At 43.1% G+C, this 23,203-nt stretch overlaps 1 protein-coding gene across 4 annotated transcripts in view; it reads right to left on the reverse strand.

The window, feature by feature from the left end:
• Nucleotides 1-1,986: 1,986 nt before the first annotated feature.
• The window catches only part of LOC140272408 (protein bicaudal D homolog 2-like), a 39,240-nt gene continuing 18,023 nt past the window's right edge, over nucleotides 1,987-23,203 (reverse strand). Inside the window, exons 3-12 of one of the 4 annotated variants that reach the window (XM_072367842.1) lie at nucleotides 16,732-16,884; nucleotides 15,797-16,011; nucleotides 15,456-15,702; nucleotides 13,876-14,133; nucleotides 13,558-13,761; nucleotides 12,893-13,441; nucleotides 12,197-12,348; nucleotides 7,573-7,804; nucleotides 5,851-5,944; nucleotides 1,987-4,305 (exon numbers count right to left, since the gene is read on the reverse strand). In XM_072367842.1, the coding sequence (XP_072223943.1) occupies nucleotides 5,897-5,944; nucleotides 7,573-7,804; nucleotides 12,197-12,348; nucleotides 12,893-13,441; nucleotides 13,558-13,761; nucleotides 13,876-14,133; nucleotides 15,456-15,702; nucleotides 15,797-16,011; nucleotides 16,732-16,884 (2,058 nt within the window). In that variant the 3' untranslated portion in view covers nucleotides 1,987-4,305; nucleotides 5,851-5,896. Of the gene's footprint in view, nucleotides 7,805-12,196; nucleotides 12,349-12,892; nucleotides 13,442-13,557; nucleotides 13,762-13,875; nucleotides 14,134-15,455; nucleotides 15,703-15,796; nucleotides 16,012-16,731; nucleotides 16,885-23,203 lie in introns of all 4 variants that reach the window. The other 3 variants (XM_072367843.1, XM_072367841.1, XM_072367840.1) reach the window with 3 other exon arrangements.

Here is a 23,203-nt window from a genome sequence, read left to right on the forward strand (position 1 = left end):
TCTAATTTTCAAAGTCAGACAGCCCGGCATATGGCAAGTGGTAGCAATTGGTTTAAATGTGCTAAATCCCAGCAGTGTGCAGAGGTGACATGATGGATTCCTCGCCCAGCTGATTTCAGGGTTAATCTATAATATCCCCAGCAGATTAGCAGTCATGAGATTACACATTGTAAGGAGAGAAGTCTCCAGACTTCAAGCTGAATTGACATAAGTCATGGAAAGTGCATTAAGCATTTCCATTTTTATTTTGATAAACTATAAAAAATAGTTCCTTCAACTTCTGCTGCTCCAATTTGCCATCTTTTTTATTCTTATATTACCAATTTGTCCATGTATTTCCTTTTTTCTTTCCCCATTTACTGGTCTAATTAGTCAGAGCTGGGGTTCTAAATGCTGGCTTCGTTGCCAAAGTTTCAGGGAGAGCTTCACTTATTTATAAAAAGACGAGTATCTTTATCTGCTCTTTTTTTATTTTATTTTTTTAATTTTTTATTATTTTTTTATTTATATATATATATATATATATATACATATATATAAATATATATATATATATATACATACATAATCCATCCCACTCATGGGTTCTGTTTGGAAGCGAGATCGTATTTCATGAGCAAAGGTAAAAATCATATTAGGCCTCTAGGCAATGATCTGAGAGATGCATACTGCGATATTCAAGAACTCTGATGTATGAAAATATACACAAGGATCAACTGCTTGGAATAATTCTCCTGTGAGCAACAAGCTTGACTTGATAGAAGATATATTTAATATGGAAAAAATTCAACCATCAGCTTTTAATTAAAGTGGCAAAAATCAGCTGTCAGAAACCTGTCACGAAGGCATGACATACTACAAATGTTTACAACAACACTCTGAACCGAGCTGTGTACTGAACTTACTGAACTTATCTTAACTGATAACTCAATATTAATAGGAGAGGGATTTCTATGTTGTTGCTACAAGCTCAAGGAGGAGCAATTAAAAACAACTGATAGAAAACAAAGGGTAAGTGGGGATAGCCTTCCACTCTTGCTACTTCTGATGAGTACTTGATCAAAGCTACATAAGTGGATATTTAATTCTATCTGATAAGACGGATAAGGCTACATCAGACAGGAGGTTGGAATCAGCAAGTTCTAATGGTTTAACAGTCTGTACGACGTCTCCTTTCTTTGTGTTTTTCAGCTTTTTACTGTCAGAGGGCCAATCCTCTGCACATTTTAAATGGAAGCACAAGAATTCAGCCAGAAATTTTAAAGTGAATGTTAAATCTTCTGCATATGGGCTATGAAGATTTGGGCATTTCTTTTGAATCTATTGTTGGTGTAGATTCTCAGCCATCCGGGCCTTTGTAATCTCAAGAACTTGTCTCAGAGCAACTGGACTTCTTTTTCTTGTTTTCATTTCCAGAACTGAACAGGCCTTCCAGATGAGAGGTAAAACGTTTAAAAGAACCAAGAAAAACAAATCCCACTGCGCTTTTTCAAGCTCATAGGCTTTTTAAATTATTATTTTTTTAAATCTGCTGTTGAAATAGCCCCAAATCATTTCTCCACCCTTGTAAATCAGTGCAGCATTAATTGGTCGGAGAGCCGGTCCCCAGAGGCTGGACAGGAAATTCTGGGTGTACCAAAGGTCAAAAAGAAACCGAGTCCGATCAGTGTGTGGGCGTATATCCTGAAGGAAGGGGGAAGAAGGGAAATGGAGAGAGGCAGAGGAGGGAGGGGGAGGAGCAAGATTTAAGTGAGACAGCAGAGAAAAGACAGAGGGACAAGGATTGGGAAGGGGGGTGGAGGACTTTTTGTGCATTGTGTGAAATGTAATCATGTCCTGGAGACAGCTGGGAAGTTCCCCTTCCCCAGGCTTCCAGCTGGGAATACTCTGAGGACACACCAGTGCTGCAGAGCATACACTCCCCTGATTAACCCTTTATCTGCCCCTGCTGTGCACGAGCTATAAATAATAACGACACCAAAACACTTTGGAACTTAGGTCACATTTATTGATTTTAGCCAGTATGACTACCCTTACACAGCCATAACACCTCTCAGCTAGAAAACAAACAAAACACTTTCATAGGATTAGTTCAGCAGTAATACATCAGACCCCAAATGCTTCTCAAAAACAAATTTTTTTTCTTCTCAATTTTTTTTCATAACACTCGATAAAAGTTTGCCTGTTTGTTTTCAATTCTGTGTAAAGGTCCCATGACTGAGAAACATGCATATGACATTTAGCTTTTATCAATATGCCACTAATCATAATGCACATTATTGATAAGAATACAGTACTGCATGACGAGTCAAATAAATACCAAACATACAGGTGAAGTCGTTATTTCATATAAAGATATCAAACTCTTATTATGGATCAATACTGAAACACAATATGACAATAGTTCGCACTGCTAAATTTATTATCACAATGCTATAGCTTCCAGCAAACAGAAAACCTTTAAAATGTAAAAACACTTCCTCAATTGCACTTTTGTTTTTCGTCTTCTCTTCCATATTGGTAACTTTAACGCCTCAACAAACAAGCAATTGGCTATAATGGCACGATTCAAGCTTGTTGATGCAGATATTTTGTTTTCTGTTTCCTGAAAACATCAATATTTAAAGATGAAGTAAAAAAAAGATTCAAGAATAATATAAAAAAACAAAAACAGAAACAAAACAAACAAATTGGACAAAAAGAAAAGGTAAAATGCGCTCCCTGCACATTTTTTTTTTCAACGATACTATTGATGTCACGTGACCTTCACCAAACAAAGCTAGAGATACGTCGATGTTTCCAATGGGACACTGGTCCACCCCAACACATTACAGATGCGTGGAGCATTTTTGTTCAATAACAGGAGGCCAAAGGAATTATTTTGGTTCCCAAAGTTTAAAAAAAAACAAAAACAAAACACAACCATTTCACCCCTGAATTTCTTGATCGGATCACTGACCTGCACAATTCAATACAATTTCAGTGTTACTGAGCTAATTTTAAAACTATCGTCTCGCTCGTGCAGAAAGAGGGGGGGAATCCCCTTTGCGCTTATTGCTGCTCACAGTTAATTCAAACCCAAAGTCCTTGCCTATAAAAAGACAAATAAAATACTAATCTAAGATTCTCCCTTGAAACAATGAAAGGCACTACTGGTCAGAAACGAAGAACTAAACAAAGCAAAAAACAAAGGTAGCCCCAGCGACACTTTCCTCAGTGACGGCTTGTCTTCTGTCCGAGTCTTGATTCTTTTCGACCTAAACGGTGTACCAAGATTTGGCACGATAAACAAAGAGAGAATGAAGCAATTCCAATTTGGAATTTAATTGTCGCCCTTGCAGAGAATTCTGAAGGCCAGTGATCGCGTTTCAGTGGAACGCCCTCGGTAAGATGCTAGGAAAAGCTTATCGCATCCCTCCAATTTTTCCCATAACACAACTTACCTATTTGAGTCAGAGCGTCGTCAAGTTTCATTGCATCATTTTGAACTATTCCTAGGAATAATAAATACATGAAAAAACCCCAGAATTTGATCACCCTGGATTTTTGTATAGAACATGGCAGTAGAACAAACATAAAAGAAAACCAACAGCATGACATGTAGCATGTAGCAAAACGAGTTCAAAATGATTATTAGATGGATAAAGTCTTGTGGACAGAGTCATAATAGCAGGTTTGTGGAGCATTTACTCGAGTAAATAGCATCTGTTACTGAAATTCAGATAATTCACGAGTACATTGTATAATCCTGTAACCTACAGTGGATAACTCACAAACCATAGTACTACCATGCTTTCCTATAAGGTTAATAATAGTTTATCATATTCCTATATAATGAAAGTGCACAAATTAAGAAAACTACAAAAAAAGAGAAAAAAGAAAACAAACAAACCAAAAAAAAAAAGATGAGACCAAACAAAACACCTTGTTGATTTACACTGAGAAACGACCACACATCCCCTGGCTTCTCATTGGAGGGTTCGATTAGCCAATCACAATCTTACGTTCAGAATTTCAAGTTCATTGGACTTGTGAGAATTGTGCTTCCAGCAGCGATGCATATCTATGAGGCCAAGTGTCAATCTAACATATGCCACATTTTAGTGTTCTGACTGAAAAAATATGTTGCTATTCAGCATTTTCACTTTTGTTTTTGCTGATTTTGCAGTGTTTTTTCCTATTTTTTTTCTTTATTCATGTTCAAATAGCCTACAGCGCTAACCCTTTTTCGCCAAACTCAATCAGCCGCGATAGAGAGGACCTTGCGTTGGCACTTCGTCGTCCGCGCAGAATTACTGTAAATTACTGCAAAATGGAGAAACAAACAGATGATCAGCGTCATTAGCATCCTGGTCATTTGAGAGCGACTGTTAACAAGGTTAGCAGCTGAGGCCACACAGATGGAGGAGATGGCGGCTGTGGTTAGTCAAAGCAGCAGAGGGCGACGTTAGGAGCTCCAAGCCAACCAAATGTTGCCACACGGGGGTTTCACGGGGAGCTGGTGTGAAAGCAAACATGACACCGGCAGGTGCAGTTAGGAAGCCATAGACTCACAAGTACCATGACCTTTTATTCGTAGGACTATGCAGAAGCCACATCTCACCACCCATGTCAAAGGAGATGGGTCTTTCTCGAATGCCATGCAAGTTAATGAAAAATGAGTTATGCTCTGACATGCAGGCTTACAATAAATCAGAAACAAGATGCATCGTGTGAAGTTAAACTTAGAGGTGATGAGGGAGGAGCCTGCAGGAAGAGGTAGGCGGAGTTTTATAGGTGGCATATTGTAACGACACCGGATAAGTCAGACACTGATTTCCTAGATCTAGGGAGTGGGGATTCTAGTCACAATCACATCCTGAGATCTATCTACTCCGCAGTGAATCCACATAGCATGTACAAGGGAAAGAGTTAGGTGCTCAAATAAGTTGAATCAATGCCATCTGGTCGATTGAGCATCTACTTGTCAATTTTTTCTTTTTTCTCCAAATATCAACAGGAGTTTCTCCCTCAGGAAAATCCTGGACTCCTTTATCATCACAGTATCAGAGTGAGCTCTCAGCCAGACATCTGGCTTTCTTCACCAGCATGTCTGGCTTTCTTATCTCCTCTGTCGGGAGCTGGTTTACAACATGAGTATGTCTCCCTCCTCTACTCCCCAAAACCTTTTTCTTTGTCAGCGCAAACTGATATAAAACTGAATGCATCGCCTTTGTATGCGAAGTGAATCTCAAACATAAGCGTGACTAACCTCTAAGGAGGTTGTTTTGCTCTTTTTTCTCGAATGTGTACGATAGCTTTGTCTCCATGCTGTGTGCTACGGATGCACATTCAAGCAGGGTTGACCGCTGACACTTTAATAAACGGTCACTCCATTTTGAGAGAAAGGAATACTGTAGTAGGATCCTGCAAGATCGCAACCTGAACATGTTCGTATTAAGAATATAGAGTTTAAATACAGCTTTGTAGTCGTAGAAAATGCTAAATTTTAGAAATCTTGCAGGATTTCCTTACATCAACCCTGCTTTTAGCATCATGAAGCTTATGTGTCTATGATCCACAAGCAGTACATGGATTTATCAAACACAAGCCCCACTTATATTTTCAATATATGCTGAATACTAGCTCGCAAGGATTTAAAGCTATTGTCAATACTAAAAACAGTACATTGTTTTGTCCTCACACGCCAAACAACATAAAAAAAAACATTAAAAAAATAGGGGGGGAGGGGTGAAAAGCCCTCCATCAGCATTGGTTAAAAACATAATACACACCCGAGGGCCCTTCACTTCAACACTGAGTTACACACACAGGCAGAAACTGGCAACACAGCGTATGCGAGGACATTACCTGACAAAAATATTCAGAGGGCAATTTTTTCCCACAACTCCTCATTCTAGTTAAAGGGTGAGTGGCGATGCTGGGGGAGCAAGCTGCTGACAATCTACAAGAGAGAAGGTCGTTATAGAGACCACGCAACAAGACACAGGATTAGAAATGCAAGGAAAGGGCTTTTTTGGCCACATAACCTCGTGAAATTATTTGTCACTTCTGAGCAATTTCCCAAAAGTAGAACAGGGAGATGGTAAATGGAGGGGGAGAGAGAAGGAAAAACAACGTTTTAGTTCAAGTTGACACACAAGGACAGGGCTTTACATCAACAGATAGAGAAAAATATCAAGTGTTTGAATCGACAGGCACTTTTGCCGAGTGGACGGTTGGTTTCGTTTGCAATTTCATTTTCCAGAAGTGAGGACCTTTTTTGATTTGTGCTCTTCCATGATTTGCTCAGTATTTAGAAAATAATCATTTGATCAAAACTATATTGTATCTCTGTTCACAGCAATCATTTTATCCATTTAAACTGAAGTAGGAACCTGAGGCACCTATGCCGAAGTGCACTTAATTTAGAATTTTAACTTTCTCTTGTAATATGGCTCTGAACGAATCCATCGCAACGTAGTGGGTCACATGGAACACAGATCGAAGCCCTCCTGCATGTCATCATTCACCAATTGATTAACTCTTGTTTTTACAATGTAGAGCCCTGTAGAACATGAGTTTATCTCATACCACACACCCGACTACAGAAAAACAGTTAAAAAAGCTCATAAGCATTTTCAGCTGCAAAGCCATGCGATTCTACTGACCGTATTGTATTGGTGTGCTAGCATCACAGCTTTAAAATGATCCTGAAATAAACACCTGTGGTCACAGGTGCTCCTTTTCTGCCCAAACAATTCCTTTATAAAACCACAAACCCCTTTCTGAGTTTTGAATTTATACGTAGAATTATATTATGCTCCCCTAGCCACAAAGCAGAGGGAACTTGCATATTTTAGTTCATTTTTCTTGCTGTAAACATTAAAGAGTCACTTGATTAAAAAGCGTGCTGCTGGGCACCGGTCGGTCCTGGACCAGGACGGACAGGAAGGAGAGAGGTGGGGGCTTTTTTTTTTAAAGGAGCACCAATGCCGACAGACAAGCCAAAGAACAGAGGATGTCACATTAAGTCAGAAGACTATCAGAGAGACATCATCTTTACAAGCCTCCACCCCCCACAATGTGTTTCTGTTACCAGGCAAGAAACCCACAAGCACAGAAGCTGCCACCTTTCACATCATATGTACAGCACTGTGACAACGGAAAGAATAGACACTCCATAATATCCACAAGCCCCCCCAATAAAACCAGGGCCCTTTAAACCACATGCCAGATATGTCTACTACAGTCCAAACGTCTAGTGCACACTGTACATACATCTGCATTCCCCTAAGCGTTTACACTAGCACACACGAGCAGCTGGTTAGTGACACAGCAGTCCCTAGAGGAGCGTAGGCTGGCCAGAGAGCTAAGCGAGCGAGTGGGGCTCTTTAACACTAAGGCAGGGAGGGTCCGGCCCCCCTCCCCTCTGTACACAGCAGTCCATGCAGACGTTTAAGCCGCCTCTCAATCGCAGTAGATCTTGTACTTCTCGCTGCAGAAGACGACAGGGCCTCCCAGAATGCCATTGGGCACAGCATTGTTGTGCTCTGGTCGGCCGGAGCCAGAGCAGGTGAGACTCTGACTTACGTGGGGGTTGTTGGTGGCGGTGCTGGCGGCCTTGCTTCGTGCCTTGGCACGGCTTGCGGTGCCTCCCCGGCGGATCTGCTCATGATCGAACTCCAGATCTTCCAGACGCTGTGTCAGGGCCAGCTTCTGCTGGATAGCCATGCGCAGCAGAGTGTTAAGGGTCTTCTTTTCGTCCTCTGCTGCAGCCAGCTGCCTCTGCATCTCTTCCAGCTGGGTAACATATTCATCGCAACTGCAAGAGACACATAGGTAGAGAAAATTGGTTACTTAGGTATACATTTGTTCTCCTTGAACTGGAGCTGAGAAGAATTGGCACAAGGCTTTCTAGTGTCTAGTGTCACACCCCAAAACCTCTCAACTGCTACTGACATCAACAATGAGTGAAAGGCTGAAACAACAATTAATGCTGTTTCCCTTATCTACAGTTACTTATATCGCCACTAGATGGAGTTATTGAGTCATGAAGCACAGGCCTGAAAGCCTGCAGAGCTTCTGCAATATTAACTTCAGACTCTATCAGCAGTCCCTTTCACCAAATTCCACTGACATTTGTTTCCATCATTGAGTTTTAGTGAGTTGTGCAACTCACTAAGATGTGCAGATGTGCAAATTCTGTCCACATCTGCAACCATTTTGCTATTTGAATACTAATGCCTTACTTTTTGGACCATAGGCTGCTGCTACAGGGCATAATCAGCACTTATGAGCAGATGAGACACCTGAATGCAGCTGGCAGCTTCTTTGAGTAGTATCAGGGTATCTGTAGTGAAACACTAGGTCACATGCACATACAATGACAGTAGTGATTGAGGAGATCTTTTCTGCATCACCTGAGGAACAGGCTGAGAAGGCTAGTAAGACAGGAGGAAAATGAATATGGGGAAGAGAGGAATGTGAAACGTCGCTCCAGGGAGCTATTAACCTGATCTTCAGTTCTCAAGTCAGAGTATCACATTAATCCACCTTTCCATCTCCCATCTGTGTGCCAAATAGCACAAGATATGAGGTCTATACTATTCATCACCACTGGGTGCTGCACTGCGGCATTATCACCTGCGCTCAGTGTCCTTGCGCATGTGCATGCGTTTCAAACTGGACAGGTATAAAAACTGGGTCAACCGACGGGATTTCAAGTGGGGGTTTCCTATCTCCACTCTCCATCTGCTGTTGTAGAGCTCGTATTTCATTTTCATCCTCTTTCCTGAGTCTTATCTTGCCTTTCAAGCCCCATCATGTCCTTGCTGCTGCTTCAATTAATCTGCCTGCATCAGCCACTTGTCCTCGCCCGATTTTGCTCATCCATACTTTCTGTGTATGTGAGTGAATCTTTGGTAATGACTGACACAACTCTGTGAAGGGAGGGATTCATTATGAGAAACTCCAACTGATCAAAACCATTAAAATGTAATTTACCTGGTAGGCATCCTCACCCTACTACCTTTTGTTTATCTGGTATTTAAGTGTTTACTTTATTAGGGAACGCCCTTTTTTGTGGTTATATTCCACAAACTGTTTTAGCCTTTGAAAAAAAGAAAAGATGGCAGAATTTTACTCATGTCACTCAGCTTGTTTTGTATTGCCTGCGAGTGTAACTGCCGTTTTCCCAGTTGGGATCTTGGCAGGATGACCTTGTTTGACTTATTATTCCAGTTTGTTCTAAACATTTCACGTGGCAGTTTAAGTGAGCCTTGCTTCCAGACAGGATAACGACAAACAAGAAATAAAAAATGAATCCTCAAAGAACAAACTGAACTGGCCGCACCATCTGAAAAATCTTTCAAGAAAAATTTCTGTAGGCAGAATCTAAGAGCATCAACAGTTGCAGATGTTTTTGTTGTATGCGGTGCTGCTCGTGGTCGTGGGCCATGTGAACTCTGCCCTTGCCAGACCACCATACAAACATAAAGCATGCCCTCCCTTCTTGTGTATGCAGCTTGATTCCCTGTGGGACACACACCCAGACAAAGGGGATCAGTGCTACTTCATTAAACCCTGTATGAGATCGGGGAACGACTCTGGGGGTGTGGGGTGTTGGTGTAGTTCAGTCAGTCTTGTATGGAAGTGGGAGGCCGTGTGATTTTCCCGGGAAAAAAAGGAGGGTCTATTCTTTCGATTTGGGTGGGGATACAATAGGAGACTTTTAGGCCTGCTGATGGGGTGTTGCAGCACAATGGATGAAGGAAACCAGGAGGAGGCTGCCGGTCTGTTGAGCGTGAATAGCTGCTGCGTTCACAACTCTTAAAAACAAGCACGTTATCTGCAATCTTAGTGAAGAATTACAGTAGCTGATGGCATTTAGTCGGCGTAGCTGGTGAAACAATCATATGGAGATCACTAATAGTAAATCATTTTCCCGCAGCACACACACAAAAACCTCTTCAGGTATGGTCTAGTCTGAAGCTTGATTTGTCTTGGTGGGATCTCATACAGGCAGGGAGCTGAGAGGAGGAGGAGGAGGAGGGAAGAAAATAATGAAAATGGATGATGGAAAGGGAGTACAACAGACAACAATGTAGCTTCAGACATTTGAGAACATGTGACTAAGATTTGACGGTTAATAGGTCGGAGTAAGAGGTGAGAGTTTGCTGAGGCATGTCTTAGGAATGTGAGAGGCAGAGCTTACTGTTAACATGACACCAGAGACTGCAGCTGTGGAGGCGCAGACACACAGAAAGACAGAGGGGAGCACATACACACTGAAAAAATATGCAGTCCCGTGTCTCTTTCTCGGCATTCTCAAGTGTCCAATTATTTCTACAATTTACTACATTTAATTTGGGCACAGAGTGTAGCGCAAAATCGCACAAAAGCTTACAAAAAACATTCTTTGCATTTCACTCCACTTCTCTTCCCCTTTGTGTATGGACTGGATATCATTTGGATCTGAGAGTTTTTCACATCTCAGAAATCCATCTTTACATACTATAGGAGGTGATTACCATGGGAAACTGGGCTCGTGTAGTAGGATTTAAAAGAAAGTCTGCTCCTTCCTCTCATTCTTCTCCAGACGACTGGAGAACCGGGTGTTTAGTGGCGAGGAAGGACGGAAGGGGGACGGGGGGTACAAGAAGGGGGAGTGTGGGAAACCTCACTCAGGCAAGTCCCCCAGCCTCTCAAAGAGTTCCCTGACCCAACTCTGTGCGGTATAGGACAAAATTTACATACCAATGCATGAATCCCATAAACAGACTGAATGTAACTCTGCAATAGTGGGGAACAACTGGGGTCCGAGATTAAGGTTAAGATAGTGTCATCGATGGAAGTGTTTTGGCTACATGGAAGAAAACATGTTTTGGTGCTAGTGCTATAAAGAAAGCTTTATTGTGTTAAAAATCTTAAGCCTCTTCAAAAAAAAGAGGCTAAAAGAAACAAATATGATCTCACGCTCTTGCTGCATTGCTGTACGAATGAAACGTTGAACTAAAACACGAGTAAAAGTAATGCCACTAGTAGGTGAGACTTGGTTCCAAATTAGCCCTGTTTGCCTTTTGTCGCGGATTCTGACGCTATCTGGCTCTGCAGTACACCCCGAAACCCATGACAACTCAAATATACTTACATTTGTAGACAGAGGAGTTCTTTTCCCGTAACTAACTGATTAGGTACGTGGAGTTGACTTCAGCAAGTCAACAGAAAGGTAATCAGATCCTGTTCAGACTTCCTGTTTGCAATCTTCCTCGTACAATATCATCTCTGACCACCCTACTCATTCTCTTTTCCCCCTTATGCAAAACTGGAACAATGGTGTCCATTTCAATAGAGCAGCAAATGCAGACGGGAAGACCAACTCAGGATCCCAGCGCTGCCATCTGTGCCCCGACTAGCACTTGCAGAAAAGTGGGAATCATCATTTAATACAAAATTAAACTGAAGTTATCCTCAAGTAAGGAATCAGTGAAATCTCCATCTAAATGTACCATCAACTCCCCGTATACCCCTGACATTTAGCTACTTTCTTAAACCTAGTATATGCCTGCTCGTGCATGCAGACGGAAATAAACAAACAAGCAGAGAGTGAGCACTTCGTCTACTATGTGTTGAAAGCATAATCCAGACCAAAATGAGGTGGGATTATGGGCGAAACCTTTGACCTGCTTCTTTCGGGAATCAGAGGAGATTAGTGAGTCATTGGTCAAAAACAATGCTTAAATGACATATTTAAGCGATATCCAGAAGAGATTCCTTGTATGCTCTGTAGTCAGTTTCTGTAGCAACAGCATTCCTTACTTTTCATTAATGAGGCAAACTAGTCATGTTGCGTTACAATACCATACAGACCCAACATATGGCAAGCATGGATTACATTATGACGATAATCCCGTCCTTAGCTACCTGGTTATCGTGTGTATGGTCTTTGCCTGCAACAGCAGTATTAATGATCAACACCAACCTGCTGTTTTACCACAGCATATTAATCTACAGAAATATTAATCTAAAGCAGCACGACAGACAGTGATTAAAATTCACCAGTCCTTGAGGATAAACAAAACGGACTGCTTGAGCGGCGACGTCTTCTACGAGTACAAACTCTAAGCTTGTGTCATGCTTGTGGATCTGTTGTGGGTCCTGGATGTCAGGGTGTAAATACTCGCTTCAAGTGTGCATGTGGGGGCACGCTTCTTACCGTGTGGCAAACATAGCTCGGAGAGAGGAAAAGGTGGCGGCGTCTTCTTTCAGAGTTTTGAGCTCATTCCTCAGTTTCATCATGGTCTCTGTCACCATGGCCTTCTCATTCTCGTACTTGCTCTTCAGATTGGCCAGAGCCACTTCAGCAGTCTGTGAGAGGAAGAGAAGAACAAAAGGCTCAGAGCAGCCGGGAGACGTCTGGGGTATTTTTTCCTGTCCAAAGAAGCCTATCTCTGCTAGTGTGGACCACATTGCCTATCTTTTCCATCATGTGTAAGTCTTTAAGGTAGCCCAGAGAACTGTTTTGGCTGCCAGCTGCTGATGGTAAAACTATAGCTGGTTTATAAGGTGTTTTTCGTGCGTTCTAACGGTCCCTGAGAAGCCACACACATAGTTTAAAGGGCTGCCAGAGCAACTGTATACACACCCTGCCTTATGGTTACAGTTCTTTGTGCTTTCCAAAGCTGTCCTTCTTTCTGAACCCCACAGATACTCAAGGCAGCTGACGCCATATGGCCTCGGTCTCCACTATAGTGTTTGTTATAGATCTAGTCTGCAATGCGTTTGCTGGAACAGCTGAGTAGACCTGAAATAGCTCCCTCGTTCTCTGTTTCTGTCTTTCAAGGACTTTTGATAGCAATATCAAACTAGCTGAATAGACACGGACTGTGAGAGACAAAACAAGTCAACCAACCTGCTTGTTGGCCTTGAGGACAGTGCGTAGAGTGGCAATCTGTTCCCGCTTGGTGCTGAGCAGGGATTTCAGTTTGAGGATCTCCTCCATGCAGGCTTCCTTGTCCTTGTCGGCCACAGTGCCAAGCTCTAGAGACGCCACCCTCTGGCGTGACAGCTCCGTGGTGCGATCCACAGCCAGCTGCAGGTGTTTGATCTGGTCTCTGATGATAGCCACCAGATTGTAGATGTTCATGGGCTCGCGTCGGTGGTCAGACACAGGAGATGGCAGGGAGGAGACCGGTGAAGGGGCTCCTTCGTTGAGGTCGGTCCTACCGGGCTCAGGGAAGAGACCCTTGGTGAGCAGGATGGGAGAGCGCCGGCCGCGGACCTCTGGGCTGCTCCGACCACCTTTACCCTCTTTGTAGAAGTCGAGCATGACACGGTTGGGCGTCTCATTGTTGCACATGCAGACATGGTTGTAGAGGGTAGCCAGCTCTTCACTGAATGTCACCAGCTCATCCTGAGCCACACTCAGGCTTCCCTGGGATTCACCTGCCACGTCGCTTAACTGCGAACACATGAAAAGAAAAAAAGATTTAAAAAACGCTTAAACAGCAAAGAGCAAAATTATCATCATCAAATCAGGTGTCTAGCTGTTTCACAATATCAAGAGCAGCATTTCACCTTTCGCAGCTCTTTCTGTAGCTTGGCCTTCTCTTCTTTCTCTGCATTACTGGTCTTCTCCAAAGACGCCAGCTTCTCTCCGAGATTTGTGACATCAATCTCCAGGCGCGTGCGCTCCTCTTCGTAACGTGACTGACAGGACTGGTATTCTGCTTTCAGAGTCTTAAGTTCCTCCTTCAGCTCTCCTGCCTCGGACACAGCCACCTAGATAAGAAAGAACACGACCCGATTTGAATAAACTCAAAACGTGCAAATATTTCAAGCTTGTTTAATCAGACATTTTGCGCTGCCCACTCTCAGCTACCAGCAGCCAATTACCTTGTACTTGCACTCCAGGATTTCAGGTCCGTTGATGTCCACCTCGTAGTAGTCTCCGTCTTCATGGCTGTCACGTTCTTTCTCGTTGTCTAAGGCAGACTGGCGCTCCTTGCTGGCTTGGAGCTTGCGCATAGCATTGAGGTTCTCTGTGAGGCGGTTGACCTTCTCCTGATGCTCTGACAGAGCCCCATTAGCCTGCTCCAGCTGTTTCTGAGAGTCCTGCAGATTGGTCAGCAGGTTGACCTTCTCACGCTCCATCTGAGAAGAGACAAGACAAATAATGAGAATTATTACACACAAGTTATTTCGTGTTTTTTTTAGTAATCTCATGATAAAGGTGATGGACTTCCTATTAAGATGGATAATATTAAATCAGAGGCTGATCTATCCTGTGCCAACCCTTATTATCAGAGGGCACTGCCAAAGAATGCAAGGCATGTTGCCAACGAGCTCTGCATCAGTTAGGATGACCTTGACAATTTTGCTGGACTCAACTCAGCCCAGCTGTGGCATAAACCCTGGAAGGGTCATCTTACACACATGCACGCACTTGTGCTTGTATCAGCGCTGAGCTATGTGCCACAGTAATGCAACATTTATTCAGGCACAGCGCATCACGAGGGTTGATTTTAAAAAAGAGGTGGCTCGCTTAACATGGCTTGTCAAGTTGGACAAAAAAGCTACTCGAGCATTACTGTAGCACATCAGCGAGACACTCTGAAGAATCCACAGTACAATGTTAAAAAGGGTGATATTCAATGATTTGACATCCAGAAAATGAGAAAAACAGAATGAGAAAAGGGCAGGAGAGAAGCAGCTAAATCAGTTAAAAAAGCCTTTGATCTCTTTAGCACTCATTACTGTCAGGAATTTGTGGAATGACCTGTCAGAAAGCTGTTGAGGGCACCCTGACGTGTTGCTGAATCATGATAATTGGGGATAATGTCAGACTTCACTAGTTCCTGCATCATAGCGCTTGATAGAGGAGCAGAATAGCTGCCGTTGCAGGCAGTCACCACTGCACTGCGGTGTCCACTGACAAGTTCACAGGACCTTCTGGTGACCATGGTGCCCATCCAGACGTGACCTTGGACTCACGTGGTGATGAGGACGCAGATGGCAGGTCCTCTGGTGCCACCACCTGCTGCCTGGAAGGCCCAGTGGAGCTATGAGGAAGTGTGCGTGGGTCTGTGTCTCTCTCTGGATTAACTTGGTTGTAATGGGATTGAGATCTCTGCAGCAGACTGGGGCAAGATACAGCAACACACTCCACTGGGAGACACACCTACAGCTGATGCAAATCTCCTCTTAGCTGGTACTTTTATAGCATTACCACTTTACGCTAATTCCATCAAATAAAACAGTTCTTGACAAACTCTACTTTTAATATCATGTTCATTGTTAGTTAAGGCCAGCTGAAAAGGGGGTTGATGAATGATATTTGTGGTTTGCTTTTCAGCAGTTTTGCACTATATTATGCTACTTAACTTTTGTTCATAAATTAAGTCTACAAAATAATAAAAGCACCATGTGACAACGGAGAGATATACAGTTTTTTTTGGGTGGAAACCAACACAAACCTGCATCAGCTGCTGTTTGAGCTTCTGGATCTCTGAGATGTTAAGTTCACTCAGCAGGTCGTCAACAAGGCTCGGCGCGGGACGGAAGAGTTCCTCCTTCGTGGGTGTGGAGATGCGGTTGTCGTCAGTGATGGAACTGGCCAGTTTGGCGAAGCCACTCTCATACTCAAGCAGAGCCTCGTCGTTGTTGGGTTCGGTGGCAGCATCGTCGCTGAACTTCAGACCATCCAGAGAAATGCTAAGAGGGCTGAGAGGAAAACGTGGGAATCATCTGTGTGTCATTTGGAATTGCTAACCATGTCTGCTGAAACCATAGAGCACTTTGTTTGTGTGGCATCTACCTGTGGTACAGAGTGTCTCCGATGTTCATGTAGTGGGAGAGTTCTTTCCTCAGGGAGGCTTTCAGCTCACGCTCAGTCTTGATGGTCTCCAGAGCCTCACTTAGCTGACGCTCGGCGATCTCTTTTAGGCGGATGGCATCCTCCAACTGGCTGTTAAGGAACTGAGTGTCTTCCTCCAGGCGACGGATCTCATGCTTCAAACCCTCAAACTCCACCTGGACACAGAAAGAGGCAACAGCCCTCATGAATTTTGGAATGTCAAAGCAAATCATAGACATAACAATGAAAAGCAGCAGAATAAAAAAATAATGAGATAACTTGAGATGATGTTAAAACAAAACATCCATATTTGATTTCCTGACAGTCAATATTCAAGTTAATTTAGCTTAGTCTGTAATAGAGGTTTATTGCATCTTTTGCTTATTTTAGCTTATTTAGCACTAGCTTATTTTAGTGTTGCAGAATCACCAGAGGATATCAGGAGAAGGAGCAGCTCAATCCTCCTTGCTGGAATCTCAGCTGCACCTAATATGTGTCGGAAGTGTTTTCAAGTGTATCATAAAGTGTTGAAATTTTTTCACATAACAGACGACAGTCAGTCACTTTTACAACTCTGAGGCGACTGAAAAAAAAACAAAGCCAGCTGATTATATCAATGGTAACGGAGGGTCTTTTAAATATCATAATTAAATCATATAAAATAAATTAAGTTAGAGCTGGTGAGTGGAAGATTAGAGCTTGTTCTGGGCTAAAAAAAAAAGATGCCCCAAGCAACCAGTTTAATCAAGCTCCATTAAAGAGGAAGCACGATGATAAGAGGGATGTTCTTTCCTTCTTCACCTCCCCTTCCCTTCTCATTTTGACACCACCATTCTAACCGTTTATGTGGTCCAGACTTGGCACATGAACTGGCTGCAGCACCGCGCCACCCTCACCTGACTCTGCTTGAGCACGGAAACTTGCTTCTGTAGTGAGATGTTCTCCTCCTCCAGCTCGGTGTAGTCCTGCAGCAGAATAGTCTCCCGTAACTTGTACTCCTTGATGTCATCACGCAGCTGATTCCTCTGGAGCTCCACCATCTGGCTGTTCTGTGAGGCCGAACATAGACAAAAAACAAATGTGTGAAAGAAGGCACTTCACCGATTGATTGATCGATCAGATTACTGCTTTAGTTTAACCGTTTATGTCAGATTGGCCGTTCAGCACTCAAAATCTTGCTAAATAATAAAAGTTCCCATCTGTCTGAACCAAATGCATGTATGTCTGTTTGAAAGGGAGGCAGCAGGTGTCCTTCCGGGCAATGGGCCACACATGTAATGGGCCAAATGTGTGCTTGCCTGCCAGTTCTCATAACACTAGAGAGATTGAAGCCCGCTTATCTCTTTTTTAGGTGTAGGTATTCAGTCGATGAGTAGCTCTGTAATGGTCTAATTTTCAAAAGCAGAGTCTCACTGGGATCAATTCTCCGTATCAGTGGGCTACTAAGCACAAGTGAGGAAATTGTTGAAATAAGAAGTGGTGCAAAAAATGTCTGAAATGCTTTGGGTGTGTGCCAGGAAAGAAAGGCACACATACATGCAACATAAAAAAGACACTTTATTAACCTTCTGTTTGCACTTACTAAAACTCTGTTCCTAATATGTTGTAAATGCTTTTTGATCTCTCTTGCTGCTCAGGAAAGGCCTAATTAGCAATGTTAAGACTAAAGAGGTCAGAGACATGCCCTTCGGCCAAAAGGATTCCATCAGGCCAACTGAGCCACGAGTTACGAGTTAATCTTGTGGGGTGAAGTCTTTCCACTGCTGTTTTCTTGTTTTAAAAAAAAAAGGTGGTCGCTTTTGGTGTGAGCGCCCAATTAGGCTTTATTATGTGTGTGTGGCTTTGCAGGTGCGATGCGTCTTTCTCTTGGGAGAGCTGACGGAGATGACCTCATAGCAGGCAGACAGTTAACCTCCCAGTCCCTTTACAGTTGGCTGCTTCCTCCCACTCCATCACCACGTGGCCTCATCACAATCCCAGCTCTTGGATCACTCAGAGGCCACAGGAAGTCCCTCCTGAGGTTTCACTTTGCATCTCAGCATTGCCATGAGATTAAATACACATCACTAGCATAATCAGCTGGAACAAAATGAAACAAGCTTGTGCTGACAAGACATTCCGACGGTTAGAACAACCTTTTTAAACTCACCGGAAGGTCAGGAGTTCGCTGTAATGTGCTCGGATCACACACAGCTCACAACTACCACATCCTCAGTGATCAACAATATGTCCCATTTGCTTTGATTTTGACAAAACATTTTGATAACGTGACTTAGGAGAGGTCAATGCTAGAAAAAACAATCTATTTTTGTTACCCTTTTTTACAATTGGACTTTCCCTGGTTATCATTTGTTTTTATTTTTGTGAATTCCCCGCTGATAAGGAGTACATGCTCCTTGTTAACACTGTGTAATAATTGATCACTATGTGCAGAGCTTCACTGAGGCCGTCATTCTAAAGTGCATTAATATTCATCAGGGTATTGCGCATGTCTGATGAGTGTGGCTGTTTGCTGTGCTGAAAGCCCTCCCGTCGGTGTGATACTAAATAATGCAAGAGCTTACAGTGAACGTCAGTCTGACTAACATCTTCTAAGCAGTAGAACCAACTTCTAAAAGAACACTGTATTAAAGCAAAAGTGGAAAAAAAAAAGGATTCAAAACCTCATTAGCTTGGTAGTATCAAACAACACACTATTAATTTATTATGGCTGTGAACACAACATTGGATTGATGTCTCTCTCCTCTTTTTCCCCCCTTAATTTAACTCAGCACAGCTGTGCCAGCTGGCTGCTGAGGTCCCCCCCCCCATTCAGGGTTATGTGCCTCAGCTGGAGGGTCAGTGCCGTTCAGTCCAGATGAATAATAGCTGCCACTGAGCCTGATTAGGATGAGCCTCCAATTTGATTAAAATGCACACAGGGGCCGTGACCTTTCCTTGCTTCCGCATCCACTGATACACGTAGCCCGTCAGAGCAGGAAGCAGGGCTGATGAGGCCATGTGCGCCACAGTTCTAAAGTGTGAATAACAATAAACTGGGTGAGGGGCAGAGGACTCTGGGGAATATTTCTGATGAATCGAACTATGTCTTTGTGTCTGTATGCGTCTGTAAGAAGCGGGGTGGGATATTTTGAGGGCACGCTGGTGCCACCTATGGAGCTTTTCAGTCAGACGTTGATTAGGACCACAGGCTGGCGTGAGGTCAGTGGCTGTAACTTTTGTCACCACAGGTGATGTCTGGACAGCTGCCTTAACAAGCCCACACACATACAGAAAAGCGACACTTCCGTGAAAAGTGGGTGGTAACGTTAACATGTTTGTTCTGCCAAACCAGTAGAACATGACGGATAATTAAAACACAGTGAGGGCTACAGTCTGCATCTGCATATTCCTGATAAAGCATATGATCAAATTAAACATTTTAATGTTAAACAGTGGCAGTGGAATGTCATCTTCCTACCATACTACCCACTCTAACCCCCCACCCCAAGTGAAACTGTTTTTGACAGCATAGTGGAGCTGAGGCCGACTTAAATCATACCACAGCTCAAAGTAAATTCTAACTGAGTTCATAACCTTTAATTCTATAGAAGTCATTGAGCTCAGTCACTCAATAAGCCTAAGTGACAAAGTTTAAGGCTTAACACAAGGGTAGATTATGAATGTTTAATGCTTTTTCTAAAGACTCTGCTGTGTTCATAATAACTCGACAGAACCTGGCTTGAATTTGTAAAAAAAGAAAAAAAATCCATATAACCTCTTACCCTTGGTTTGGCTCCCTCAAAGGTGAAGCCCACATTCCCAGATGGAAAAAGACTGCATTATTTATATGGAAAAAAAGTAGTCTTCCTTCTTTCTGTCCCTTGCCCTCCATTTCACTCTCCACCCTCCTCACTTTGCACTTCAGTAAAATGCAGACATGCCGGCTTCATTTTCTTCAAAACCATATCCCTGCAAAGTGCAGAAGCTCCCAGATGGCATGATGGAGTAAACGCCAACTCAACAGCGATTTTTTGTTTTTTATACCCCTTTCTTGACTTCCCTTCTCACACAGCTAACCTCCATTTTGCCATTCCACCCATTTTGCTGCTCTGATTTTCCAGACCCCACTGAGCCTCCATCTTTCCAGTGTTAGTGTGCTCTTAGATGCTATGCATCAGTCACGGCTGAATTCCTTCCTTGTATTGAGCTTTAGGTTTATCTGATCTGATAAACAGAGCAGCCACTTTTCTTTCTCCCAAGATGTCTTGACTGAAACCGTGGAGGATGTAAGTTAGTTGATAAGGAAAAACTAAAATGGCTAACAGGCTCAGTCCGTATTAATTTAACTCTACCAAGCCAAACCCACCAAACAATTTCCTTTGGGTGAGACAAGGAATGAATAGCTGAATGCTGTGCAGCTTTAAACAAAGAGGAGGAATAATGAAGCTTGGGGGCATCGTGCCACTGTCAAAGCCAGGAAAACGGGTGAAGGATCTGCTTTGAGCCCCTGCTTCTGCTGCAGGCAGCTGTCATTCTATTCAGCCAACCCAGACTCCATTAAGGAGAAAAGACACAGCCAAGGTCAATGAAAGAGTTAAAAATGAAAAAGTGAAGGGAATCTTGCAAGAAAGTGGCTCGTGATACTTCGCCCAGTGCGCGACAGTTGAAAAGCCCACAGGGTGACACTGTCCCTTCCTGCACTTAACTGTGAATTAGTGATTTTGAGGTCATCTGGATGAGAGTGGAGAAATGTGTTAACACCCATTAGTGGAAGTGACTGTGTGGGCCTGTGTGTAAGTGTGTGTGTCTGTGTGTGTTATTGTTGATTTATTAGTATCCATTGATCTGGCATGGAAAAACCTCTTTAGTCCGCTGAACCAGTGGCTTGAATGAAAAACAACCCATTACTGGCATAATAAGGGATCAATAGAAGCCTCCTGAATGTATTCTAGAGTGCACCCTATAAACAGACATCAATCTGTTTGACACGTGGCCAATAAGGCAGCTATCTGAGGTGGGAGCAAGACTCGGACCCAGATATTATGTGGAGAGAGTTAAGTAGGAAGCAGGTCACTTGTGGCAACAGTTGTAGCAGTTGCTGTTGCAAAAACAGAAGCCGTCTGTAGAATAGCTTCGTTCACACTCCTTCTGCCCATATTCTATTCTATTCTGCTCATATTTCCCTTTTCAGAACCAATTTTCTTTTCCATTTTTCTACCTCACCTTTTCCCATCATTTGTCTTCCCATTCTCCCCCCTCCTTCCAACTAGCACAGAAAAGGAGGTGATCCGTCTTGGCTTTAATGTCACAAAAAATAATAATGCAGTCAGCATCATCACCCCAGAGCACTGGAGGGCTGGGAGTCCTATTACATTAGCCTCACAGCGTCAGATTGATCATAAAAGGGGAACAAAGCGCAGCCCTCCTTGGATCTCAATGCTGCTCAGCTCTGACCTTTCAACAATCAAGGTGACGCTTCAGCTCTGCTGCTGAAACTGCCCTTTTACCCATCAGCTCCACCATGTCACCACAAGACAAACCTGAAGCTATGTACTCCAATTTCATCAGAGTGTAATAAAAACTATGGTATTTCCTTACAATGAGCTTCAGTGCCTACCCTCTTCCTTCACATGGAACTTATTCCATCAATGCAAATAGCCCTCCCCACTTCTGTCAGGTGTTATTTTCAGTGAGTTGACAAATCACTTAAATGAAGGGGGCCGCACAGTGTCTGAGAGCTTCATGCACCTTCAGCATTTAACATTTGAAATGACTGTAACTTAATAAAAGCACTGTAATTATTGTGTGGAAAAAAAGGTGGCCCAAAAAAAAGAGTGTTATTTCAGGATAACAGTGATGTTTAAATGGAGGTACAGTGAGGATCGATGGAACTACGCTGCTAACATTTTTGCAATTTTGCAAGCATTTTTATCTTTGGCTTTGCTGGGTAATTTCCAGAGAGGCAGCATGTGGGACTCCCTATTCTGTGAGAATAACGGCAGGCATCACTATAGGCACATTCCTCTCAAGACATAAGATTGAATTTAATGAAGTCATGCCTATTAGAAAGCGCCTCCTTACAATGTTACTGGCTCTTTGTGAGGATATAATCCTATAGACCGTTCCACAGCAGTGAAAAGTGTCTTATCTGTGCTTTGGGCAATCGGTTAAGTCTTTGACATCAGAGGGAGAGTCTGGGAGGTTTAAATGTGACATATGTAACAAATAAAATGTCTGTTAGTGAATCGACCGATGCAGTAAAAAAAAAAAATCCATTTAACTGACTAAAGCTTCCAGCTGTTTGGAATTATGTTGCCCTTCAACTGACTGATCTACTGATCTGTGCACAAAACACTGTCGAATTCGGATTCCTGCACCTTTTAAATGCCTTCTTTCACATGTGCTGATTCCGTAAAAGCTCTTTTTCAAATACATCATGAGCTTCCGAGGAAGTTTGTGGGGATGCATGGGTAAAGTTAACACTCAATTTCACTCAACACTCAATTTCAAACAAAGCACAACTGTCAGTGGAATCCCATGATAAAACTATGTCATTCGATTACCCTCCTGACTCTATGTGATTAGCCATGCTGTCTTAAAAAATAAGGACCATCCGTCTAAATCTACAGTTTAAGCCTCCTTCTCTCCTCTTTGTCTCTAAGTGTCCTCCTCCTCCTCTCCCAGCCTGAGCTTTTGGGCTAATTTGAAATCCTGGAGACAAAGGCTTCTTTCAGGCCTGTTGGTGTGGTCACAATGCCAGCCTCGGTGCCCGGGCTTTCTCAATTTGCCCACCACACACACTCCCAGCACCCACCCAAGTGCCATTAAAGCGGGTGTCATTATCTCCCATACATGGGGCAATTTACACCTCCAGACCCCTTTATCTGACCAATTAGTGCGGTCTGTAGCATGGTGTTTACAAAGGGAATGGCACTGGGAGTAAGGCCAACACGCAGGCACAAAATCCATAAAGATATCAGGACTGAATAACCTTAGGTGGCAGTTTTAGGCAATGTAATGGTTTGTAGAAAGTCATCGTGTTCAAGTTGATACTTGATCCATGACTGGAGGCTGCAGTGGAACACAAGCGCAGTTTCAAAAACATGTCTGACGAGGCACATCTGGCATCAATAATACCATTGAAGCCAGTGTAAGTCTCCAACAAGACTTATACCAAAACAGATGAGCAGCAGCAGCTGACCTTATTATGGGGGAATCTGGAGCTTTGCAGAACTTAAGTTGTTGTGAGGGACGTGCCATTTTTAAGGCTTTTGCATTATCACAGTAATAAGCACTGCTGACATCTGCGGTGACACACCAAACACTGCAACTGTCTGCCGTACCAGAAGGAGATGGGTATTTATCTTTTACTACGTGCCCAAGTTT

Source organism: Leuresthes tenuis, unplaced genomic scaffold, assembly GCF_036924035.1.
Source record: "Leuresthes tenuis unplaced genomic scaffold, fLeuTen1.0.hap1 SCAF_16, whole genome shotgun sequence".
Classification (NCBI taxonomy): domain Eukaryota; kingdom Metazoa; phylum Chordata; class Actinopteri; order Atheriniformes; family Atherinopsidae; genus Leuresthes; species Leuresthes tenuis.